The following is an 18698-nucleotide window of genomic DNA, read 5'->3' on the forward strand; positions in this document are numbered from 1 at the left end:
AAAATACTATGATAGACCAGTGTGTCAGTACCGGTAGTTATCAGAATATGCATGATACAGAGGAATGGCAAAATTAAATTATCTAACTTCCCAGCTCATCCCTACTGTTCCACTCAGCGAGGTAACTCCCGTACGCTATATTCCCGCTTAGGGAAGCAGTAACATTTCTCCTACGATAAAAATGTTCTGTATAAGGAATGTAAGATAAGAATTTTTTATTCCTCCTCTCTTTAATACTATGCATTCTTCGGTAAGGTTAACATTAACAACGGCAGGACATGGGAAATAAAATAAAAATGTAAATATTTCCGTTATTATTCGTTTATATTCTTATATACTGTAGCATTTATCGATGGAACCAGTATTAACGGAGATATCTGAGAATTTATTTTCTGATCTTCCTCTGAGCTAACATTTCACAGAGCGTGAATAAAATGATTCGTAGCCTACATTGTAGTTTCTTTTCTCTTGTCCTCAAATGCCGAATTTCATTAAAATTTCTTACGTATACTGTTTTTTCGTGACGTACATACATACACAAGGTACGTAGAATACAGGGTAGGGATCACGAGAGAGGTGCGCAGTAGCAAAGCGGAGCTGTGACGTCACGCAGGACCCTCGCGTTGAATCTGCCGTGAATGAGTAGAGGTAGTTCGAATAAGAATCGCTGTGCACGCAGAAGCTAAGGGCTAATAATACACGATAGTAACATATCTGTGGTGTATAAGAAACCGTGTGTGTTTATTTTATGTGATAAAACGTAAAAATCAGTAATAGTGTACACTTTTCAGTACTGGTATGGTTTGTCATGCGAGTGCAGGCTGCACAAATCATAGCAGGCACGCGAAGGAACGAAACATACACTTTCAGGTATTCCCTAAAGCCACTGACCTAAACAAATGGTGACATAAGTAATCAAGACATTATCGAAAGCTATCTTTCTGAGCTTCGAGGGTTCGAAAGACTTTATGACCATCCTCTTCGGATAGCTGTGACGCAAAAGGTGAAATCATTGCTTCCTAGTCCGACTCGTTGGCTGAACGGTCAGCGTACTGGCCTTCGGTTCAGAGGGTCCCGGGTTCGATTCCCGGCCGGGTCGGTAATTTTAACCTTAATTGGTTAATTTCATTGGCACGGGGGCTGGGTGTGTATGTTGTCTTAATCATCATTTCATCCTCATCAAGACGCGCAGGTCGCCTACGGAGTCAATTAGAAAGACCTGCACCTGGCGAGCCGATCCCGTCCTCGGATATCCCGGCACTAAAAGCCATACATTTCATTTTTCATTGCTTCTTAGCCTCGATGCTTCCGAGGCGATAAGAAATTCCAACTATTCTCCGGAAGATTATGAAACATTGCGTCCAAATATGTTACATGCTACTGATGAACTCGATCAAAACCCTGGATATCGTGTGCCATTCTAAGGCCAGCGTTCAGCCCATAACATCCTGTTCTTTACGGGAGAATGAGCAAGGGTTCATTAAAGCCCTTCAAGAACTAGTAAAAGAGCTCGAGTACAGTCGCGAAACCAATGAATGTGATGAGCTGCTTGAAGATTTCACTGGCTATATAGCTTTTAGGGTAAAGTAGAAGAATCTCGATATAGAAAGCAATTACGAAGACAAAGACAAAACAGATCAACCTACAAGGGGTAAAAATTAGATTTCAAAAACGTCTAGAGACAGTTTGATGCAGCCTACAGAGAGATGGTACACCACGGTAGTGCAGATGGAAAAAGAGTTCAAATTTTACTACGGGAAAGAACTGAAAGAGGGTTCTAACGTCATCACAAACCTTACGGATATCCTGAAGAAGAAATTCCCCGCAATTTATGAGCTTACAAGTTGCTTCGTGAGAAGCCGTTCTTTTATTCGAATGGACGCTTTAAATAAAAGTAAGACATTCAAGAGACCGGGTTTCAGTTAATACAATACCGATAAAGGAAGAAAAGCAATGTGTTTGATATTCTTTATTTAAAAAAATATCAGCATTATTCTTTGTATATAACATACCTGTTATTTGTTTTATGAAAGGCAATGTTGTATATGAAACCAGTGCTAAGAATATTAATATACAGGCTCATTAATTTATATAGCCTATCTAATGTTAATGTCAATGGTGGAAGCCTTTACCTTCCACTCCTCCAAGGGCCTTCATGGCCTGTACGGAGATTACTTTGTTTTATCTAATGTTAATGTAGAATTTGTCAGTGCCTCGCACTTGGAGCAGAACGTTTACTGTACTGTTTGTGTTGTGGACAGTTTCCTAACATTTGCTGTTTGTGTTGTTGACAGTGTGTATAGTTTCTAAATATTGCTTGTAACAACGGACATATTTCTTGCAGTCATCAAGCTTTAATGTTCGAGTCTGTAACAATTAGAGCCCCTTGTTATTGTTATCATAGGTGTTGAGAACATGAACATATGGAAGGGCCATTCCCCTGCGATCAGTCTTAGCATTGTTACAACCTTTTATACAGATCGAAATACTTCAGAAACGCTGCTTGATTCATACTGTATTTGATCTCCTATTATTACTCTATTGTAATAGTGAAGTGGAATGCCTTTTCTGAGGTGATGTTAAAATATCAATGAAATTCTCTTCTCTCTAACTTGTGGCTAAAACAGAATTGCTCACAGCTGTGTATTAGTAGCCTACCTCATACAGAAGACAAGGCGCTGAGGGTTCACGCTGACGTCGTCGACGGCCAAGCGTGGTGGGGAGACATGCGCGTGATCCCTACCTCTTACTCTAACTACCTTGATACATACATACATACATACATACATACATACATACATACATACATACATACATACATACATACATACATACATACATTACGGGAATGTAAAAACTACATTTCTTTCTTACTCTGATCATGAGCAACATACAAAAACCAACTTTCAAACATTCTGACCAAAATATAAACAAAACTCTTATTTTGTTTAGATAATAATAATAATAATAATAATAATAATAATAATAATAATAATAATAATAATAATAATAATAATAATTTTTTGTGTGTTTGCTAACCTGGTGCAGCCCTCATAAGGCAGGTCCTCCTGTGAGGGTGGGCGGCATCTGCCATGTATGAGAAACTACGTGTTACTGTAGTGGAGGATAGTGTTGGTGTTGTGTGTGAGTTGCAGGGATGTTGGGGGCAGCACAAAAACGCTGTCCCCGAGCCAGAGGGATTAATTATTTAAGGTTAAAATAACCGACTTAGAGGAATCGAACCCGGGGCCCTCTGAACCGAATAAAACTACGCTGACCATTCAACCAAGAGGCCGGAAGATATCCAGAGACCTCAATGTGATCGATCATTCATACCTCAATCGAAGAACAGCGCGGAACAACACCAGCGTTCGTTCAGCCAATCACTTATGCAGTCTGCATCTCGTAAGTACTTAGCACAGTGCCTACAGTGGCAGGCGTTCAACTGCCATCTTATCATTTCAATTTTCATTGGAGAGAATTTTGCTGCTATTTTGATTCGTTAGTAACATGTTTCACTTTGCGTTTCGAGTAAAGTATCCAAGTACAGTATAGCATGTATAAATAGTACAAGTGGTGGCGACGATCTGAAGAGAAAAGCAGTGATTAAGATGTGAGGAGTCATTTTGTATACTGTGAGCACGTGTGGACGGTATGGAGTATGACAGGTTTCGACGTCACAGTGTTCGAACAACAATAGTACTACTACTTTTAGTTAAGAACTTTAGATTATTATTTTTGTGACATGTTTCACTTCGGCAGATGTGTCAAACTTGCTAGTAGAAAAATTTCAATCTACTTAACCTGATACTTGCTACATGTCGGCTCAGGTACAGAATTTCAATTGGCGCCAAGGTATATTATTTTCATATTCTTTCTCCTACCTCCCTTGAGCATCATTTTTTTCTTCCGAAGCAATGCAATAAACCTGTTAAGAACTAGTGTATATTCCGTGTATTTAGTTTCTTTGTTTCTCGTAATCTTGAACGAACGAACTACTGATCACTAACTTCTGCTCCAATTTCGTATGCTTCTTTACAAACGTATTTTGCAGTTCTGCCTTTTTCATTCTCACAATGTAGCCTAAGTATGAAAATTACAAAATATCTTGATATTACAGCGAGTATTGAGAGGAAATGGCATATTCCGAAGAAAATATATCCTATCTCAGCTTCGTGAAACGAAAAATTCACTTGGAGTTAGTAGGGGGAAAGATAACATAAATTCTCTGTATATTCGTTGCAGCAATTGGTTCTGAAATTGGGGAAATAGTTTATTTGCGTTAATGAAGCAAAGAGCAATTTCTACAATGAAACAGAATTCGATGCACTTATTGACTGGTTCGTATAGTGACATAGGCGCCTGTGCCCTGATTGTTAAGACGCAGTACCGCTTAATCACACTTGCTTTACAGAGAAACTCTCTTGCTTTGTTTATTTTATGGTTACAGCATCACTCTACCCAGCCATCTGTGTTTATAGTAGATGATTGATCGTGGAAACTTCAAGAAGTTCTATTTCGGATGATGAATAGGGAGGACAATGAAAAAGTGCATCGCAAATAAAGAAAAGGAATTAAAAGAACCCCTAGTTCTCATAATGGCATCGAGCTGAGTCTCATATCATACCACGTCTTCTGCCAAACTAAGTAGGTCATTCTTTATGATGCCATACTCCATAAAGGTTGTTACAAAATTAGTAGGGTAATAATAGGGACATCATTATCTAGTGTAATTCGTTCCCCATACGTAACAGGCCTCAGTTTTGCTGCACACATGAATGTGCTGTCGCTGAGACTCGCACAACAAAGGAATGTTGGGGAAAGCGAGCTTGTAGGAAGGAGAGGACTTCATCATGAAAGATGCTCGTATGTTGGAGACGGGTATGAGGAAGAATTGCGTGCCATGATCTGATACGAGAAAGTAAATGGTCATACATTCAATGAACTCCACAAGGAACTCGTTGTATCTATAGTGATTTTGTACTGTCTGTACTATACCCAAGGGATATGGGTGCAGTACAAATGTAGTGCAAAATGTTCGCTGAAGGGAGCGCGGATCGAGCTTCGTCAGAAATTCATCAAGGCCACTTTGTAAATGTTTCATGTTTAATTTACACTATTTTATCGGCTCTTTCATGAAGTAGTATGTATATTCTGAACTGAAATGTATGAGATTTTATGCTTCTTTATCTACTATCCTCAAAGACTAGGGTTCCGTGGCAAGACAGAAACTACTGTAGACATAGATGGCTGGGACATGTACAGCGTTCGGAGTAGTAACTGCTAAATAAATATCAGAACTATTTTTAAATCCAGACAATTCTAAATCAGTCAGCATTGGTGCTCCTGAGCAAGGTTTGAGACGTTTCCTTTTTCGACCATAGGTTGTGGTCGTTTGGGTCATCAGTCCATAGACTGGTTTGATGCAGCTTTACATGCCATCCTATCCCGTGTTTACCTTTTCATTTCTATGTCACTACTGCATACTACATTTACTCAAATTTGTTTGTTATCTTCTTCTCTTAACACACCCTTCTGTTATAACTTTCCTCTGAAGCTAACCAACAAGTTCTGGATGTCTCAAGATGTATCCTATCATTCTAACTCTTTTTCTGGCCAAATTCCTCTAAATCATTCTCTCCTCACAAATTCGATTCAGTACCCCTTCATTTGAGATCCAATCTAACCATCTCACTTCCAGTATTCTTCTGTAACACTACATTTCAAAAGCTTCTATTTGCTTTATTTTTTCGCTGGTTGTTGTTCATTATTCACTTCAGTACAATGCCACTCTACACACAGAAGCATTGTACAGTGCATTATGAAGCGCTTAGAGTGGGAACTCTATAGTCTCCGAACTGATACGTCACACTACAATTCCTTTTTGTCCAATCACATGGATATTTCGAAGGAAATAAATAGTTACAGGAACTCTTATGTTCAATTCCTCTGGCTTTTTACAAAGTTAAAATCCATTTACCTGAAAATACCATTATTGTGTTTGACGTTAATATCCACAATGCTTTAGGGTTATCCGACTCGTTGGCTGAATGGTCAGCGTACTGGCCTTCGGTTCAGAGGGTCCCGGGTTCGATTCCCTGCCGAGTCGGGGATTTTAATAACTTCTAATTAATTCTTCTGGTTCGGGGACTTGGTGTTTGTGTCCGTCACAACACTCTCCTCTTCATATTCACACAGCACACAACATTACCAACCAACACAGAAACACGCAATAGTGATTACATCCCTCCATAGAGGGTTGGCGTCAGGAAGGGCATCCGGCCGTAAAACAGGGCCAAATCCACATGTGCGGCACAATTCGCACCCGAGACCCCACAGGTGTGGGAAAAAGCGGTGGAAAAGAATAATAATAAGAAGAAGATCCACAATGCTTTAGGGTTAGATTCCCCGTCAGGAGATCGAAACATGTAAGAAACGAGATTTCCACTACCGGAGATGCACATGGCCCTGAAGTTCACTGAGCCTACACCAGAAATGAGTATCACGTTAATTTATGGTTGAATAGGCAATTAGACCTCTCTATCTCTCTTATTGCCACCAAGCGGGTTGGGCACGTGGTTTGGGTCACGTTGCTCTGAATTTGCATTCAGAAGATGGTGCGCTTGAACCCCACTGTCGGCAGCCCTGAATATGGTTTTCCGTGGTTTCCGATTTTCACACCAGGAAAATGCTGGGGATGTACCTTAATTAAGGCCATGGACGCTACCTTCCCAATCCTAGCCATTTCCCATCTTTGCGGAGCCGAAAACCTTCGAACCGAGCGAGTTGACCGCGCGATTAGGGTCGCGAAGCTGTGAGCTTGCATTCAGAAGGTAGTGGATTCGAACCCCACTGTCGGCAACCCTGAATATAGTTTTACGTGGTTTCCCATTTTCTGTAACTTAATTAAGGTTACGGCCGCTTCCTTCCCACTTCTAGCCCTTTCCTATCCCATCAACGCCATGAGACCTACCTGTGCCGATGCGACGTAAAGCAAATTGAAGAATAAAGAGCAACCTTCGATGGCTTAGTGCGACATTAAACCATTAGCTAAATGCCACGGAGATGAAGATGCTGAGCAGGAGAGTGTATAGAAGCACGTTACGGGTGAAGGAGACAGTGGTGGGCAAGGTCCAGTGTGAACGGGTGACATGATTCAAGAAGGCAAACGAATAGGACGAAAGTTATGTAGTCAAAAGAGCCCCTTGAGTTGCAGCTACCCGGAATACAAAGAAGAGACAGGCCTACGAACAGCCGTGTCCAACAGATGAGGAGACAACAACTTTACTGTTGCACTGATGTTGCAACACAAGCAACTGTCAACAACAAAGTGCAATCTTGGAGGATCAGTGAAGATACATCGGTGACAGAGCGTGGAAGAAGAAAAATAAGAAACATCAGTGGATTTCCATTGTATGTTTAAGCTACATCTGCTTAATTCCACTAGCTTGGGGATTAGGTGTTCAAGTTCGTGTTAAAACACACCTTCATTTGCACACAACAGACCACACTTCCAACCACCATAGACACACTCAGTGGTGAATACACCTAGGTTTGGAGTCAGGAAAGGCCATAAAACTGGGCTTAACCCACATGTAGTGTCGAACCCAAGTAATTGAGAAAAGGCGAGGACTTAGACAATATCATACCGCAAGAAGAAATAGCCGTCCCGCTGTGGAGGGATAGCGTGCCTGCCTCTTATCTGGAAGCCCCGGGCATGTCAGATATTTTTTACCTGGATATGTGGGCTGGTTTGAGGTCCACGTGCCTACTTGAGAACAACTGAAGAGCCATCTTATAGTAATATAGTGGCCCCGGTCTAACAACCCAATCCCCCTGTGGGTGGAGCCGGTAGAATAACACGCACTGTATCCCCTGCCTATCGTAAGAGGCGACTAAAAGGGGTCCCGGGGACTCTTCGCTTGGGAGAGTGGGTTGGCGACCACGAGGCCCTCAGCTGAGCCCTGGCAATGCTTCCATTTACTTGTGTCAGGCTCCTCACTTTCATCTATCCTATCCGACCTCCCTTAGTCAACTCTTGTTCTTTTCCGTCGCCGACGGTATTAGAGCACTCGAGGCCTAGGGAGTCTTTCATTTTCACGCCCTTCGTGACCCTTGCCCTTCTTTGGCCGATGCCTTCATTTTTCAAAGTGTCGGGTCCCTTCCATTCTTTCCCTCTGATTAGTATTAAGTTATGTAAAGGATGGTTGCCTAGTTGTACTTCCTCTTAAAACAATCACCACCACCAATCTAACAACCCAAGAAAAGCTGCTGAGAGGATTGCAGCGCTGACTATGCGTCACTTCGTACTCTGCAGGCCTTCGGACTGAAGCAGCGGTCGCTTGATAGGCCAAGGCCCTTCAGGTCTCTAGTACCATAGAGAGTGTTTTCTTTCTTTCTTTCTTTATTTGTTCAGCGTCAATTCCAATGGACTATGGAATATTTCCGTTAACATCTAGTTTCCGCTGTGTACGGGTTACGCTATGGATAGGTTTCACTGTTAAAAGAGTGATGAAATATGAGGAAATGAAAGACCTTCTAGGCCTTGTAATCCTAACACTGTCGGAGCCAGATGAAACAGTAATTTATCGCACAAGAAGTTCACCGAATTGAGCCTGTTATAGGTGTAATAGTGTTTTAGATTCATGAACTTCAAATGGACTTCCAGCTTATTAGGTCGTGTCCTATCATATAGAGCATGCCGTAAAGATGTTAAATATAGATCAAAAATAACTGACTGGACACTGGTGGGAAACAAACTCTCAACCTTTGAACCTGCCAGACTTGTAGCTCAGATATCCACCTACAAAACAAAACTGACACAGACGACCGTGGCTCACTTGGGAGATCATCGAACGCGAAATCCCAAGGCTGTGGGTTTAATTTCTCCCGATGTGGTTGGCCATGTTTCTTCTCTAATTAACATCTCTTTGGCATGCTGTGTGTACTCGATACGACTTATTAAGCTGAAAGTCTCTGATCACCAAACATGTATCACAAGTTGTAAGCCCCTGAAAGAAAAAGATAACTCCAATTGAATTTTGCTCTCTAAGCACTTAAATTCATGTAGACCTATTAAATTCCAGGTGGCCACCTACAGGCTACAGTAAAACTCTCTCTCCTCAAATATTGTGCTCCAGATTGTTTGTGACCATGCTTGAACACGACGAGGCATTCTCGGTACCAAAGAATCCAGCTTGCTTTGCGTCAGATTATTCCACTCTCTGATAATAGCTTCAGTTTCTGAATGTTAGCAGGAGGATTAGGACGGTTAGCAATTGCTCCCTTCAGTTCACGTCATGCATGCTCAACACGGTTCATGTCTGTAGAATATGTCGGCCACACCACTCGCTATATGCCATGCGTCTCAAGGAACTGATTGGCCGCTCTGGCTCGATGGCCACAAGTATTATCACTCACTAGCGTAGACCCCTCGCCCCAGTGGCAGCAAATCCGGTTGGAGGATGTTGTACCTGTATACCAGACCAGTCCTCTTACCTTGGATAGGAATTAGAGGTGTACGTTGACCAAAATTTCGTCTCATTCGAAAATATGACGGAACCTCCTTGCTGCTGATAGCACTCCAGAGTGAGGGGCTCGTTCCATCCCTCACTGGATCGTCTCCAAACTTTAATATTCCCGTTTTATGGGTGCAACCTCACGTCACCTCGTCAAAACAACATACGCTTCCACTGTTCCAGATGCCGTGGACTATGCCTTGTTGCCCATCTCACACGACCTGCCCTATTGTGTGGTTTAAGACGAGCTTTTGGCACAGGCCTCCGGTCCCGTGGTGTAGGGATAGGTGTCTGCCTCTTACCCGGAGGCCCCGGTTTCGATTCCCGGGAAGATCAGGGATTTTACCTGGATCTGAGAGCTAGTTTGAGGTCCACTCAGCCTACGTGATTACAATTGAGGAGCTATCTGACGGTGAGATAGCGGCCCCGGTCCAGAAAGACAAGAATAACGGCCGAGAGGATTCGTCGTGCTGACCACACGACACCTCGTAATCTGCAGGCCTTCGGGATGAGCAGCGGTCGCTTGGTAGGCCAAGGTCCTTCAGTGCCATGGGGTTTAGATTTTTGGCACAGGCCTCCTTGATCTGAATCCTTCGTCGTGCAGCCGATATTGCACTGTATGAACTGACACATTCACTCCGGTGGTCCTCCGATGATCCTGGCGGAAAGACGTGGCAGTAACAATGGGCCAACCACGTGCTGAAAGTAACAAATACCGATCCTCTTTGAGAGTTGTTTTGCGTTGTCAATCAGCTACCGTTTGTGTCTCCCTGATCTTTTTCCAAACTATGGAGACATAATTTGGACTTCCTGCAGCACGAGGGGTGACATTCATTTGTCGCCATACTTCTATCCCACAATTCAAATGCGGTTAGCAGCAGGAATGTGTAGTGTTGCCATATTCCCCTCAGTCCTACACGTACTGTCTATACACCACCGATCTGATCGAGACGACAAATGTCTCGTATGGGTAAATACGTATATAAAACCTGATCAGAGTTCAGCGTCACTGTGTCACAGACATTATTATTAAAGTTACAGTACATGCTTTCAAACATGTTTCAGGTACCGTGACATACACCCCGTGAAATGGTAATATAAAATCTGTTTTGAATACTTTAATATATCTTCAGTTGTACAGTAGCAGGCCTATGTCTTGATGTTTCAGATGGCTAGCCATACATTACTGCTGATATCGTTGCTGTTGGTGGTGTGGCAGTCATCGTCAACCACAATACCTCTTCTCAAGCGGTGCACAAAATATTCCCAGTGTGTGTCCCAATCCAGAAACGACTCGCCTTCCAACATGAACTCTAGTCAGTGAGTATCAATATATATAAAATAACATGTCCTGACTGATAGACTGACTGACTGACTGACAGACTGACTGACTGACTGACTGACTGACAGACTGACTGACTGACTGACTGATTTATCATCGCCGAGCCAAAACTGCTGGACATAAAGAAATTAAATTTTTCGAATAAATTTATATTAGAATGTAGGTAATCACTAAGGGAGGATTTTTGGATATTCCATCGCTAAGGGAGTGAAGAGGGGGGGGGGAATTGTTTAAATGAGTATATCTATATCTCAAAAACTTAAAAGTTTACAGACATAAAAATTGGTATTTGGAATCTCCTTTAAAAATAAAGAATCACGTATTATTTTGTTTTCGAAAAATCCTATTAAGGGGGTGAAAAAAATTGAATACTTTTATGAGGATACTTATATCTCAAAAACTGAAGAAGTTACAGGCATCAAAATTGGTATTTGAAATCTTCTTTAAAAAGAAAAAAATACGTGTTTTTTTGTTTTTGGAAAATCCAATTAATGGGGGTGAACAGGAGTGACAAAGGGGTGAATTTTTAGAAAGAATATACCTTCACTATATCTCAGAAACGTAACATGTTACAGACGTGAAAATTGGTATTTGGAATCTCCTGTAAAAGAACTGTAAAAAAATTTAGATAATTTGTTTTTGGAAAATCCACTTAAGGGAACTGAAAAAGGGGGTGCATTTTTTAAATGAGCATATCTACAGTATATCTAAAAAACTGAACATGTTCCAGACGAGGAAATTTGTATTTTTAATATTTTAAAATAAAGAAACCTGTATTTTTTGTTTTCGAAACAAACACTTTACGGTAGAGGGTAGAAAGGACTGAAAAGCGGGTTGAATTCTTTTTTTTAGGATACAGATTCTCAAAAACTGAGGATGTTACAGACGTGAAAATTGGTATTTGGAGTCTCCTTTAAAATACGTTTTTGTTTTCGGAAAATCCACTTAAAGGGAGGGTGAAAGAATTTCTTGCATGAGGATACTTATATCTCAAAAACTAAAGATGTTGCAAACGTGAAAATTGGTATTTGGAATCTCTTTAATAATAAAAAACAAGTATTCTTTTGTTTTCAGAAAATCCGCTTAAAAAGGGGGACCCGGGCACCTAATTGATTGTTTACTTTTAGGTATTTTATTAACTGTTAATTATGCGTGAAGCGATTTTTTGTAGATTTCGTTATTGTAACGTTCACTGATACTTCACCCCCTTTCCCCCGCCCAGAGGGGTGCACGCACATAAATCCATAATCTGGGCCATTTTGGACTTTTTTCACCCGTTCTCACCTCCCATGTCGATGGGGGCTAAACTTGCGCGCCCCTAAGCGCACGGCCAGCTCGCTCGGTGTGAGTATATAGAGGATCAGTGTGTTCTGAGATGGTGGCCTTGGATAGATTGCCTTTTATTGGGCATTAAAGAAAAAGAGAACTAATGCATCGTGGACAAGTTTTGAGAAATGTTTTTGGCTGTGATCTCACTTCTTGAGATGACTGAGGTTGCATCATTTGAGTACTTTGTCCTAGAACAGAGTTATCAAAAATGACCACTGTTATGTAAGCAACTGTCTGTGACAACTTTCCAGCGACTTCTCCATTCTTCTAAAAGGTGAAAATGCCCATCAGCCAATGTGACAGCATCACGCAAAGATGGATGACGTGACTTGAGCCTCGTTATCTTGAGGACAGGAATATCGTCCAGAACATGCAGTTGAGGATTCATTTCTATCTTCTTGAACTCTCGAATGAGAGCATTTGTTCTTCTTAAATCAGGCGGCATTATACCTGACAGAATTGGGAGCAAATAAAGGGATGTGAACTGGATAGTACCAGATATTAACCGCGTGCTATCAATGTCTCATGATTCACCGGCAGGTAATTCTGGAGAGAATGAAACAAAAATGAAGAAAATCGGTCCAGTAGAACGGACGGACGGATTTCAATATAGGCACCTGAGCCAGGGCTCTTCTTGGCGCAGTACAGATCAATTACAATTACAATGGCGACTATATTCACAATGAAATTAAATTAAATTAAATTAAATGACGTATGGATTTTAGTGCCGGGAGTGTCCGAGGAAAAGTTCGACTCGCCAGATGCAGGTTTTTTGATTTGACACCCGTAGGCGACCTGCGCGTCGTGATGAGGATGAAATGATAATGAAGACGACACATACACCCAGCCCTCGTGCCAGCGAAGTTAACCAATTATGGTTAAAATTCCCGACCCTGCCGGGAATCGAGCCCGGGACCCCTGTGACCAAAGGCCAGCACGCTAACTATTTAACCATGGAGACATTCACAATGAAATTACAAAAAAAAAAAGAGAGTAAATATACAATGTAACATGATGAAGATCCTTATAGATAATATAGGACAAAGCTTCATAAACATAATTACATTACTCTTGAAATTAGATAAAGTTGGTAACATTTTTATATTGTTCGGAAGTGAGTTATACATAGTTATAGAAAAATTCCCAAGAGAATTTTGACCATAACTATAGTAGAATGAATCTGGCTGTAGTGAATGATGTAAATAACACTAGTTTCATAATTATGAATGTGTGAATTGGTGATTATTGATGTGTTTGAGCGGACTAATTTATTTTGAATTTTATAGATCATAATTATAGAAGCCTTTATGCGGAGATTTGGAAGTGATAATATATTACAATGCTTATAAAAATATTTATTTTGGTGTCAGAATGGGCAGTTTGAAAATTATTTTTGGTGCTCTCTTCCTAAGGATCACTACCTTTCAAAATAATTCTTGATTACAGCATGCCCAGACATGTATTATATAAGAGATATGGCTTTCAATAAGAGCATAGTAAATACCCCTCAATAACCCACGAGATAATTTATATCTCAGTCTACTAAGAATACCAATCACAGGGATAATTATATTACAAACGAGCAAATGGATCCGTGCTGCTCCACAACATTCGTTATAAACAGGTCAGATAACTCGTCTTGATGTGCCTGTCGTAGTCTCATTGTTCTGCCTGCCCTTGTCGATGGTTTTATGCACATTTAATAAGAAGGGCGTTATGGTGTGCCGCAGTTCGTAGTCAGAATGCATCTATTTTGACGCCATCATAACGTCTATCCTTTTTCATCTTGCAGCTCTTGATGTAAAGCTTACTTGTGTGTAGTAGAAACCAATGGTATTTTTAATCGCAGTTCTTATAGAACGGTTGTCTTGTGAGCTCATACGTTAGTCTCGAAGGAGCATTTTTTGCCAGACAGGGAACTGTTTTAAGATACATGGCGTTCACTCCCACTCTTTCTAGTGTAACAGGTTATCCTTTGATAGGTGTTTCCAGGTAAAGTGCAAGACGTATGGGGTCTGTTTTTGCGTAGACGTTTTTTCACTTAGCAGCATGTAAGTTATTAGGAACGCTCTGCCATCTGTTGAGTATATTTAGAAGCTGGGAAAGGTTATAGAATCAAAGAGTATCTAGCAGGGAATAGCATTCTTCCGTGATCAGAGGAAGTATAAACTCTCTAGCTTGACAGGTAGTAATCAAACATGGCTCCTTGCAAAGACATTACTATACGCGAACTTTTCCTTGAGCCCGATTCTTACGGGATAAGGGGCAAGGAGGGAGTGCTGACGGTTTCGGTTATACTGCCAACTGGATGGAAATGAAATCTGAATTGAATCGATATGAATTTTCTAAACATTTATTATTTTACGCCAACAACTCTGTCATACATACATTATTTAACATTATATAACATTTCTCGATGCGAATCTTGTTCCTAGCATGAATTATATAGTTCGGCTTTGCTGTGTAAACAACATCAGTACTAGTTCGTAAAGTGTACGCCAGATGTCGCACAGCGATGCATAGTTTGTGTTTCAAAGGTTGCCAATATGGATGTCGAAGATAACCGAGGTCTACCGATTCAGCACTAGAGAGCTCAGGGCTCAAGAAAAGGTTCGCGTATAGTACTAAGGATGAAAATCACATATATCAGAAAATTAATGAAAGTGTTAGTCGCTTAGCAACCTGCTAAGTACAGAATGTACTGCGGGTTAGGGTAAGCCTTCGCCTGCAATTATTGGAGTGATCGTTTAATGATTTGATTTTATGATTACTCAAAGTTGGCTGAACTTACAGGCCTAGCAATGTCTCATGATTCACCGGCAGGTAATTCCGGAGAGAATGAAACAAAAATGAAGCAAATCGGTGCAGTAGAACGAACGGACGGATTTGCCAAAGCTGTTTTTTAGTAAACTCTTTTATATATATAGATAGTCTCCACCTGATTACTCCATGACAGATTTTCATCTATAATAAGTCTGTCATTTCTCTATGCTTGAAGATTTTTGTCCACATTTAATACATATAAATGTTTGTGAAAAATTATGTAAGCTGTTTGTTAATAGCCACATTTGCATTCTACCGTTTTGTTTGGAGTTTTTGGTACACTATTTTATTGTCATTATTTTGTATTCTTCCAACGAGCACAGGTTCGATAAAAGCTACTGCTTCTGTGACCCGGAATGTTCCGTGATGAACGATTGTTGCCATGATGCCTCACCTGATGCAACCAACCATACCCTCAGCACTCCACCTCAGTACTGGAGTTGTGTGCAACAGCCCCACCTCAATGCTAGACATAGGGTAAGTGAGATAATGATTCTCCAGTGTTGATGTTGGTTACATACTGATGATAGCAATGGATTATGCCGAATTCACTACTGTTTTGATGGTAAATGAGCTATCTCGCTAGAACGCTTACAACATTTTCGAACACTTTTTGAGTTGCTAAGGACGGCCATTTCGAAAACGGTTGAAAGATTTTTAATGGGTTATTTATTTACCATCAAAAACAATAACGAAAGTGGTGTAATTCACTGTAATTAAGAAAATATGTTTTAACTTCTAATTATGATTTTTTTTTTTTTTTTTTTTTTTTTTTGCTAGTTACTTTACGTCGCACCGACACAGATAGGTCTTATGGCGACGATAATTATGATATTGAATTGTTAATCTACAACTCAAAGCCTTCAGAGTAAGTAAAAGAAAGGAAGGCAGCAAAGCAATATCCAAATAGGACATGAAGGCCCTTGGTGGTGGTGGTGATTATTGTGTTAAGAGGAAGTACAACTGGGCTGTCATCCTCAATTAACATTAATCAGAGAGACAAAATGGACGGGGTCAGGCACTTCGAAAAATGAAAGTATCGACCAAAGAGAGACGTGAAAATGAAAGACTCCCTAGGCTTCGTAGAGTTAATACCGTCGGGGTCTGAAAAGAACAAGAGTTGACCAAGGGAGGTCGGGTAGGATTGATAAAAATTGAGGAGCCCCGCTCAAGTAAGTGCAAACAATGTCAAGACTCAGCCAAGGACCCCGTGGTCGCTAATCCATACTCCATAGTTAAGAGCACCTGGGGCTCCTTTTAGTCGCGTCATGCGTCTGGGAGGGGAAACCGTGGATATTATTCTACCACCACCACCCCACCCACAGGGTGGTGGGAGAAGATCTTTGGGGATATGAAAGGTAAATGCTTCCACTATCCAATATATCCGGCCGCCTTTGCACGCAAGAATTAACATGGTACCCATTTTTTGTGTAAAACGAATGAACTTCGGGGCCTAGCTTTTCTAGAAGTGGAAACGTCGTCCCTATATTTTTCGTCTTCCTGACCGGGAGCTGAACCCACGTCCTTTTGAGTGGACCGAGCACACTTTTACCACCTTGGTTAGGCAGACCGTAGTTCAAATCAAGTATTTGTAGTCAATATACGTTGCCATTCTTTTTTTCACACTATTTGCGGATCTGATGGAAATTTGAAGACGACAACGTTTCGTCTGATACTAAAAGTACTTAAAAGTCTATGCGATACACTAATTTCCTGTCCTTCATTTTTGGCCTGTTCCCATTTATCTTCGGTCGACACTAATCAATGTGAATTAAGGCCAGTTTTACGGCCGGGTGCCCTTCCTGACGCCAAACCTATGTTTTCACTATTGTGTGTTTCTGTAGTGTTTGGTAGTGTTTAGATGAAAATGTGTATTAAAACGATCACAAACACCCAGTCCCCCAACCAGAGGAATTAACTATACACAATTTAAAATCCTCGGACCGGTCGGGAATCGAACCCGGGACCTCTGAACCGAAGACCCGTGCATTGGCCATAGAGCGAATGAGCCGGGCCTATCAGATACACCTAATATATTAAATGAAAAGAAGCTCTTTACAACAATTGAGATCACAATTTGTCTCGCGTCGCACTGACACTAGGGCTAGGAGTGGGAAAGAAGCGGCCGTGCCTTAATTAAGGTATAGCCCCAGCATATGCCTGGTTTGAAAATGGGAAACCACAAAAAACTACTTCAGGGTGGCCGACAGTGGAGTTTGAATCTCCCGGATGCACGCTTACAGCTGCGCGCCCCTAACCGCACGGCCACCTCGCTGGGTGTGAGTGGAGGTTCAGTGTGTTCTGAGATGGCAGCCTAGGATAGATTGCCTTTTATTGGGCATTAAAGAAAAAGAGAACTAATGCGTCGTGGGCAAGTTTTGAGAGTTGTTTTTGGCTGTGATCTCACTTCTTGAGATGACTGAGGTTGCATCATTCGAGTACTTTGTCCTAGAACAGAGTTGTCAAAATTGACCACTGTTGGCTTCTGCTCTCGTTTTTCCACAAGCCTGTGCCCATAGCTCTTAGTGCCCAGAACTCGGAGGCCAGTCCTCTCGCCATGTTGGTTGTAAGGCGACAGTGAGTGGGGGTTGACACTGCGTGAATAATGGCTGCGACTCAACCTGTGGATACTCTGTAAATTACAGTTACCGAGCGAGTTGTCTAGGTGGTTTGGATCACGTAGCTGTGAGCTAGAATTTGGGAGATAATTGGTTCGAACCGCACTGTCGCCAGCCCTGAAGGAGATTTTCCATGGTTTCCCATTTTCACACCAAGCAAATGTTGGGCCAGTAGCTTAATTAAGGTCACAGTCTCTTCCTTCCCATTCTTAGTCCTGCCCTATCCCACTGTCGCCTTAAAAGGTCTCTGTGTCGGTGCGACGTAAAACAGATAGCAAAAAAAAAAGGTTTTAAAACAGACGTGAAGACCTTTATTTTATGGTTTCGATTTATCGCACAGGATAAGTGTGACTTACGTTTGTTGTTGTTGTTTTTTACATCGTTATGCCCTAGTCAGAAGCACAGTTGAACTTGCTTAGCTGATGTGTTGGCCTTCTTTTCCTCCCAAAATTTTTTTCATCCTCTCGCTGAGCTTCTTCCTTCGTTCTTCTGTCCAAGTTATAGTAGCTCTGGTGTTGGGTTTGTCTTCAAAGTGGTGATTGTCGATTTTGGTTCTGAAGTTACATCTGTCCTGTACAATGTCTTCTGAGATGTTGATTTCCTGGAGATCTGTTTCAATTTCACGAAGCCAACTGTTCTTGGTTTTAGACGAAAGGGCCAGGTTGAGAATTCTTTTAGTTAACCTGTTAGTGTTCATTCTGATGTGTCCATAAAATTTCAATCGTCTTTCCCGAACAGTGTGAGAATTTTTTTCAGAAAGATAATATATCTCCTGGGATGATTTTTTTCTCCATATTCCATCTATACAAACTGGGCCAAACATTTTTCGTAAAATTTTCCTTTCTTGTTTCTCAATGTCTTTGGTTAAAGATCCGCCACCAATGATTAAGGTTATTATTATTATTATTATTATTATTATTATTATTATTATTATTATTATTATTATTATTATTATTATTATTATTATTACCGCATTATTACTATTATTAAAATAATTTGGGATAATTGCCCTTATGAAACAGAAATGATCAGTACTCATTTTTGTGTTTCGTTCTCCTGTGCTATAGA

At 41.0% G+C, this 18698-nt stretch overlaps 1 protein-coding gene across 4 annotated transcripts in view; it reads left to right on the forward strand.

Annotated features, from left to right (window-relative positions):
• LOC136876205 (probable G-protein coupled receptor Mth-like 4) overlaps positions 1-18698 on the forward strand; it is a 104511-nt gene that overhangs the window by 47390 nt on the left and 38423 nt on the right. For 3 of the 4 annotated variants that reach the window (XM_067149956.2, XM_067149955.2, XM_067149957.2), the window contains exons 2-3: positions 10687-10838; positions 15336-15489. In XM_067149956.2, the coding sequence (XP_067006057.2) occupies positions 10687-10838; positions 15336-15489 (306 nt within the window). The remainder of the gene's footprint in view (positions 1-10686; positions 10839-15335; positions 15490-18698) is intronic. The other variant, XM_067149959.2, reaches the window with a different exon arrangement.

This window comes from Anabrus simplex, chromosome 6 (genome assembly GCF_040414725.1).
Source record: "Anabrus simplex isolate iqAnaSimp1 chromosome 6, ASM4041472v1, whole genome shotgun sequence".
Classification (NCBI taxonomy): Eukaryota; Metazoa; Arthropoda; class Insecta; order Orthoptera; family Tettigoniidae; genus Anabrus; species Anabrus simplex.